The sequence below is a fragment of the Botryllus schlosseri genome, chromosome 8 (assembly GCF_051294905.1).
Source record: "Botryllus schlosseri isolate E-star chromosome 8, Bs_hap1, whole genome shotgun sequence".
Lineage (NCBI taxonomy): Eukaryota > Metazoa > Chordata > Ascidiacea > Stolidobranchia > Styelidae > Botryllus > Botryllus schlosseri.
Genome location: NC_137243.1, coordinates 24,665,948 through 24,674,143, shown reverse-complemented (window position 1 = coordinate 24,674,143; position 8,196 = coordinate 24,665,948). Strand labels below are relative to the sequence as shown.

The following is an 8,196-nucleotide window of genomic DNA, read 5'->3' as shown; positions in this document are numbered from 1 at the left end:
ATTTTTGAGGTTTTAATTGACAATTTGGTGGAAAGATTAAGCCTTGATGTTGATAACTGGAATTTGGAAGAATCTGATGCTGGTGTCAATGTTGCTGCTTTAGGGTTTGGTTTCATATATATATCCTCCTTCAAAGTCGTCAATTATAACCAGATCTGCAATATTTAGAGGCTGGGCCCGTCGTTCAATCAATATGGTTGACTCTCGCATCTTACGTTTCAAAGTACTATGTGGGACAGAGTCGTCCATCGTGAAATCTGAACTGTCTTGCTCAATTTTGCATGGAGGTCTATTTTCCGTTATGGTTTGAAATAAAAATGCACAATTCCATTGTAGATGGTGCTAAAAATTTCCACAATATAGTTTCCCGTGTCACAAAGCTGACTGATACCCGAATTCACTCCCTTGCACTATCTTTGCTACAAAGAAATGCTCATTTGAACATCCAGAAAATATTTTGCTGGGAATGCTTTGGTGACGAGGAGGGAAACGTCCGAAGATTTACAGTTAACAAGATTACAGCTATGCGCAGAACAACCACATCATACTAAATTCCAATTATGATTTTGAAGGAAGATATATAAATGACACCAAACCTAAAAACAGCGACATCGAGCATCAGTTTCTTCCAAATTCCAGTTATCAACATCAAGGCTTAATCTTTCCACCAAATTGTCAACTTAAACCACAAAGATATTGAACAGCCGCCTGCAATCAAGGCCTTGTCAGATGACGAGGTGGAAAACCTAAGATCATCACCATTAAGGCTCAGTCATCCTTGCTACAACCCGGCAGTGGAAAGACATTAAAACGTGGTTACTGAAGTATCTATTCATGTTTCAGGATTTAAACGCAGAGATAGCCTAATCAGACGAAAACTGAAGTCTTGAAAGCAGATGAAATCTTTCAATACTAAACATGATTTTAATGTTTGTGCACACTGATACTCATATGATACTGCTACAAAAATTTTCTGTTTTCAGTATAGAATTGATGTTTGTGTTTTGAATGTGTATTTTCAATTTTTGTGCTTTCATTCATGAGCTTTGTGACAAATATGATACAAACCATACGACAGCATTTTGGTAAGAAATCTTTTGAGGGCCGTTGTTATAAACTGACCGATATCGTGACGCTGCACTACCAATGGACGCTGTTTTAAATACAGTTTTAGCAGTCTCTATTCGATGCCCGAGCCCTATTTATGCTTGGAGGGAGTTTCATTTGTTTGAGCAAGTTTTGAAAATTGGTTCTAATTGATAGGGTATGTTGCTCAGTCATAAGATCAATCACTACACGCTTTTGACGTCCTACCCACTGCTTCAGTGCCTAATTTTACCTATAAAATCAGAAATTTGCTTGTAACTTTTTTTCTGTTCATTTTTAAGAGTAAGTTCTATGGAAGTGAGATAGAAACATGTTGCTTCTGCATCTTTTAAGCCCAAAACTGACTTGCTAGTGTAAGTGATGATCAAGATATGGCGAAGTTAGCTGTTTTTGGCTCGTTCGGTGAAATTGCACGACCACTAGAGGGTGTACGAACCCAAAATTATGATAGAATTTATTTGTTTACTATTTGGCACCACATATCAAGACCCTTTTTTGAAATTCAAGAATTTTCATTTTTCACTCCACCCTAATCTACAATCGGGGCAAAATGTCGCCGTCAGGTAACTGACAGATGCCGTAGTAATAGAGATTTTATTAAAGGACTTCCAACGTTTCATAATAGGAACGAGGATACTAGACGGAGCCCCAGTCGCCATTAAAACGATATCTGAGGAAAACGTAGTTCGATGGGGAGAGCTGGATGACTGCATAGTACCGATCGAATTGGAATTGTTGCATAAAATATCGCGATCTCGTCACCCCGGTAAGTAAACGAGACCATCTTGCTCAAACCAACATACGCTCATTGGCCCATGGCTTTTTTAGGAATAATCCGCGTGCTTGATTGGTACGAGCTTGCCGACGCATTTATTCTGGTGATGGAACGACCTAGCCATATATTGGACTTACGTCGTTCAATGATCGCATTCGGCGCCTTCCCGGAAGATGAAGCTCGTGACATCATTAGCCAAGTCGGCGAGGCAGTGATTCATTGCCACAGCAATGGCGTCGTTCATCGCGACATCAAGCTGGAAAATGTTTTGCTCAATCTGGGTACCAATGAGGCCAAATTAATTGATTTCGGATGTGGAACTTTGTTAAAGGTAAGTACCACGACATACATATACCATTTGATTATACAGTGTAACCATTTAGCGCTGATGATACCAGTCTTTGTTACCCTTCCGTACCCCAGATAATGGGAATATAATTTATAGAACCCTGGCACTGGATTAACTTTCAAGTATCTAGCATTTCCAATGACGGTATAAGATTATCGATATCTCTGCTAATGGAATCATAGATATATCTAAAACGTAAATGGAAATGAATTATATTAGGTAAACGATTCGTACTGATGACATGTTCATTTTCAGTACGACTCAGAGATTCAAAATGCTTTGTGATGATGAATTTTTGATGATTTGAATTCCAAATTTGTCACAAGACAGTGGTCAGGTCATTCCACGTCTTCTTATAAAGTAGCCCGAGTCAATGGCCCGTATTCAAAGAGACGCCTCGAACTCAAACTCAATGCTTGCTCGACGGAGTAAAGGCGGAGTTCAACTCCATCGGAGTAGCTCCTTGGTATTCAAAGACATTTTCTAGCTTTGCTCAGTTTCGAGTCTTACTCGACACGCCTGGCATCATTCGCAACTGTGCGCTGTGCGCTCGCTCGGTATGAACTGTTAAGATGCCGGGTTGGAATCCAGGTACGTTTAGCGTAATATATTTGGTGTGCAGTATCACACTGTGAGGACAGTTAGTAAAATCTTTGGTGTGCACGAGACACCGATTCCATATTGGCAGATAGGTATACGGTACGTGTTTCATTCCTTCCAGATAAAATAGCTATTGACATAGATATGTTAGAATATTACATGCAAGTGAATGGAAACAGGCTGCAGCAAGTACGGAAGTACCTTACAGATTTTGATAATCCAGTGGAATACATCACTGAGGAACTGTGTTCTGATCGCTATAGGCTTACGAAAGCCGGTGTTAGTGGATTATGGAGATCCTACATGACCTTACCAGCCCATCCAACAAAGGCCTGCCCCTGCCCCCGTTGTTGAAGTTCCTTGTTTTGCGCTTTTACGCCACAGGAAGCTTTCAAGCTATTGTTGGGGAACTGGAACATGTCTCCCAGCTCACCGTTGGTTGGTGGATTGGTGAAGCTGGACAGTATTGCCATAGCTCATAAAAGCTCAGCTTCAGCATACATCAAATTCCCACAAGGTGAAGTCGCAGCCAATGAGGCCACACGATTTTACGACAAACAGCTGCTGAACAAGGTTCTAATATCCTCCAGAACAACTATAGAGGACTTTTGGAGTGTGGAAGAGGGTGTTCCCCTGCTTATCGCTGGGTCTACGGCGACACATCAATGACTGTGATTGATGTTAACAGCAGTGTTATACAACTATGCCAGAAAGCACAGGTAATATATTTTTCGATTTTTTTAATATCAAGCGTTCAACTCCCTTCAAATTTAGGTGCATCATCAACCAGATGTCCGTGTCATCCCACAAGAAGTTGTAGAGGCACCGAGATATGTACGAGGCTCCCTGACAGGCCTAGCTCGGAGACGACGGATCGTAGAAACCCACTTTACGAATGAAATTTAATTTGTTATCACAAATAAAGAAACTGCGATATCACTTGTATGGAACGAAATGGTACAGTGTAGAAAGAAAAGAAGTGGAACAGTAACTATCAATAATCCACGGTTACATGAGCATAGCGAAAAAAGCATAAATATCACGGTGCGGTGTTGCAAGTCAAGGCTTATGCAGTTAAACGGGCATAGCAAAAGAAACGTATTGATGTCACGGTGCTGCAATTAGAGGCATAGTAACTATCAATAATGCAAGGTTAAATGGGTATGACACAAGAGAAGCATTCATGTCACATTGCTGCAAATACAAGCATGGCAACATCAATAAGGTGCAGGTAAAAAGGAATAGCCAAAAAGAGTATTTGCGTCACATTGCTGCAAGTACAAGTATAGTAACTATCAATAATAATCCACAGTTTAACGGTATGCACAAGAAAAGCATTCATGTCACATTGCTGCAAGTACAAGCATAGTAACTATCAATATTCCACAGCTAAATGGGTATGGCACAAGGAAAGCATTCATGTCACATTGCTGCAAGTACAAGCATAGTAACTATCAATATTCCACAGTTAAATGGGTATGGCACAAGCAAAGCATTCGTGTCACATTGCTGCAAGTACAAGCATAGTAACTATCAATATTTCACAGTTAAATGGGTATGGCACAAGGAAAGCATTCATGTTACATTGCTGCAAGTACAAGCATAGTAACATCAATAATGCGCAGGTAAATGGGAATAGCACAAAAAATATTTGCATCACGGTGCTGCAAGCAGAAGCAATGAATCTTAATTGAAAGCTTTTATAAAGTAGGTAGACCAGTTTCTAGTGGGTCTGGTGAAGGCAAGCCTTCAAGCTTTTGCCTTGCATCTGCTATCAACAGCTGCTTGGTCACAAGTAATGACTGCAGATCAGCAACGGACTGCTGCTTCTCTACTAAGAGCATTTGCTGTTGCAAGCAGTCAATTTCCAATTTAATCTTTTCCACTTTCAGCTCATGCTCCAAGAGCATGGCATCCGATATGAAGTTGTTAACTTCAGCTCTTTTTGGTTTCTTTCTTGGCATCTCTGTCTTTTCCATTTCTTTCACCACCGGCCTTGAAGCCAGAGTTGCAGTCGTGAAACTTACATCTGAAATTGGGATATATGATAGAGAAAGCACTCATTGCATAGCAAATGCGTATAAATTCTAAATAACTTATATATAATTATAAAGCTCTGCTCAGAATGTTAGTCATTATTAATAAACAATATCGATGTCAACATCACATCGTGGATATGCCCCAGACCCTGATCACCATTGACTGGCTATGGTCCTCATGACTATCAATCAATGCGCAGTGCTAATTCTGGTCAGTATTAGCTTTCGGGTTTGCGAATATAAGGTTTTACAGTTATTATACAGAGCGATTTTGGAGGTATGGCACAAATTTGGTATGTACAGGAGTCGCAGCAAAGCGGTAACCCAACACGCAGCAAAACCTACATAACCAGAGTCAGCAATGCTCAAATATCAACAGCGAATACCGTTGACTACTAATAGTGGGAATCATTGCTTGATATGGTGCTTTTATCAATGAAGTGTCCATTATTATGGAATACCGTACCTGAAGATGTCGATGCTACGGAAACGTCCACAAACATCACTTGGTGAGAATCAAAATCATTCTGGAGTGGCTCGAATTGTTCCGGTATCATGCTATGGATCATCTGTGACATCTCTGGTACTGCCTTGGTTGGAGGACCTCCGCCAGTTGCAGCCAGGTGGGCACGTTCCTCTGTTATATCTTCTTTCGATCTGTTGAAATGCATACGCTACGCATTAGAACTGGCCTCGGCATATTCCTAGAATTTCATCAAAAATCTTACCTCGCCTTCATGTTATTCCAACATTTTTTAAGCTGCTTGGATGATACCTTTTGAGCATCCGGGAAGGAATTGTATTGAACGGCAAGATCTTCCCATGCAGCATTTTTCCTTTGGATAGAATTTCCATCATTTATTTTATCCTCAAGTACATCCAGCTTTGCGCTTACAAGAGTCATAACACGGCTCTTGTCAGCCAAACTAAACCTTAATTTTGACATACTGTAACTGCAACTGGAAAAATGTTTCTGTTGAAATCCAACATTATAGTCTGCTTTACCTGAACATTATCATGCGGCAGACACATCAAGGAAACTGCGAAAAAGCAAGGCTTTTATGAATACTACCACATCATTGCCATACTTCACAACTACCATTTCATTGCTATACAGTACACTATTATACAGCTTATTAAATCCAAATATTACATGAAAATGATCAAACTCTGTGAACTTTACAATGTTCTATACCGGTATAGTTTACCATTAAGATCATAATTCCGATTAATATATGTGCACAGCCCATCATCCCGCAGCATACTACCAGAAAAGTCAGTGCAACGCGTTGGAGTAAAGCCTTGAGACTGCCCCCGGCTCGACTCGGAAAACGCGCACTCGACTGACAAATTCTCAGCTCGCCAGCTACCGCGCATCGTCTCTGAATACCAAACAGCTCGAAGTCGAGCTCGACAGATCGCGAAGTTCGACTCTAGCCGTGCTCAAACTCATTCTTGAGTTGCGTTCTCTGAATACCAATTGTTACGCAATTTTGACGCAAAGTGAGTTTGAGCACTGAGTGAGGTTTCTTGAATACGGGCCCATATGTGAAGTCATTTTATTGTTAAGGCTTTAGCCATGTCATGATTCGAGTGATGTCAATGCCTTACAGAAAACAGAACATTTCGAATTTGCGGGTACCCCATTGTACTATCCACCGGAATGGTTCCTTGTGGGATCTTATACCGGCCGACGTTTAGATGCCTGGTCACTTGGTATCTTGTTGTACGTCATGGTAGAGGATCGATACCCGTTCGAAGACCGGGAGGAAATCGTCCGTTGTAAAGTTCAGTTTCACCGAGAGGATCTGACGAATACGTTCAAGCATCTTGTCAAGTGGATGCTCATGAAAGAGCAAGACCTGCGACCCACCATTGAGAGTGTGCTCCGTCATCCCTAGTTTAAGAAGCGGACTTCTGCAGCAACGTGATCGGTGGTGTGACAGGTTGAGTGTGGAGAATCGAAACCACGTAAAACCCAAAAAAGAACGCGATGCGGAATGCAGATGACATTGCAGTGATCGGGGAAGAGAAGCGCGACATCTCGAACACATGGCATCCACGCAGTGATCCGAACTGTTGTTTGATGAAACCCGAGTTGGTCAGTAACGAAGTTGTTCCTCTTTTTCGGTCTACTCGAGTATGTCTGTCAACTTCCACTACTTCAATGGTTATGTTTTAGGACTATTTCCACTTCTGCTTAGTAGTATTTGACGACAAACTACTCGCTTTATTCACTTGAACATGAAGAAAGCAGAAAGTCATTCTTGAATTGGTTTGCTCGATTATCATAACTTCAGGTCCCTTGTATCATGGTATGGATATCTTGTGAATTTTCTCTATTGAATGTGTCATGAGTCGTTTTGCGTTGTCGCGCAGATACATCCTGAAATTTGGAAGGAGCTTCAACGCTTTACTAATAACAGGTATGTGATACCTCGACCAGGTCTAATTTGTAGGTCTACTTATATAAGCATTAGTACATTTGACACCTACCGTATTATACTTCTACTTGCAGTTGAGTAGAAATGTGAGTAGTGGGAGCGTTAGTATAGCAATGCGTACTTTGGCGTTTGGCCACTCCTATTTATACACCAGTTTCATATTTGTCCATTGTCAACTTGCAACCATTCCATTTTATTTCCCAACTTATTTCGCTACTAAGCCTACGTGTTCGATTTCTTGCCTTCCCTACATGTCGTATTCGTATTGCATTCAAAAAGCGGTTACGTTCAATATACTATACAAACGTATGTTTACTATATTTTGTCGCGTGACTTGCTATAGGGCAGTGTGATCTTGTGCGAAAATCACAGGGAAAGGTTGAATAGTAGGGTTGTCAAAAATTTGGAAAATCTTAAAAATGATGGGTATCAATGTCTCAATCTATAGATTAGTGATAAAAAACAATAATGAGCCTGGAATAAGCTCACAGAAATGTCGTTAAGATTTGTCGCAAAGCGTTTGAAGGTAGCTATCGACGAGTGGGCGTGCCAGCGACCATAGAACTGCAACAAGAAATCGCGGCTCTCGATTGGCTAATCGGCTATGCTTCAATGATCACGACGGTGGTTGATTGCTGATTAGTTGTTAAAGGAGTCTGCTAACGGCGGTGATTCTGTAAGCGCATTGTAGGTTGGTTGGCAGATAATGACTTAAAATTAATTTAGGACATGTTGAGTTACTAAATACATGACGATGAACAAACAACAGCTGCTTCACATAAACTTTCAAGGCATGACTGGCTTATTGTGAAGGAAACCGCCGTAGCCTACCAGAGATGAGCATGGATTAGGATTAGGATTTGAAAACACAGGATTTGTGAA

At 40.9% G+C, this 8,196-nt stretch overlaps 1 protein-coding gene across 1 annotated transcript; it reads right to left on the bottom strand.

The window, feature by feature from the left end:
• Positions 1 to 3,784: 3,784 nt before the first annotated feature.
• Positions 3,785 to 5,985, bottom strand: LOC145445490 (uncharacterized). The gene is made up of 3 exons (XM_080323676.1): positions 5,599 to 5,985; positions 5,337 to 5,527; positions 3,785 to 4,860 (listed from the first exon to the last, which is right to left on the bottom strand). The coding sequence occupies exons 1-3, from the start codon at positions 5,814 to 5,816 to the stop codon at positions 4,532 to 4,534; spliced, it is 738 nt and encodes a 245-aa protein (XP_080179802.1). The 5' UTR covers positions 5,817 to 5,985; the 3' UTR covers positions 3,785 to 4,531.
• Between the last annotated feature and the right edge of the window lie 2,211 nt (positions 5,986 to 8,196).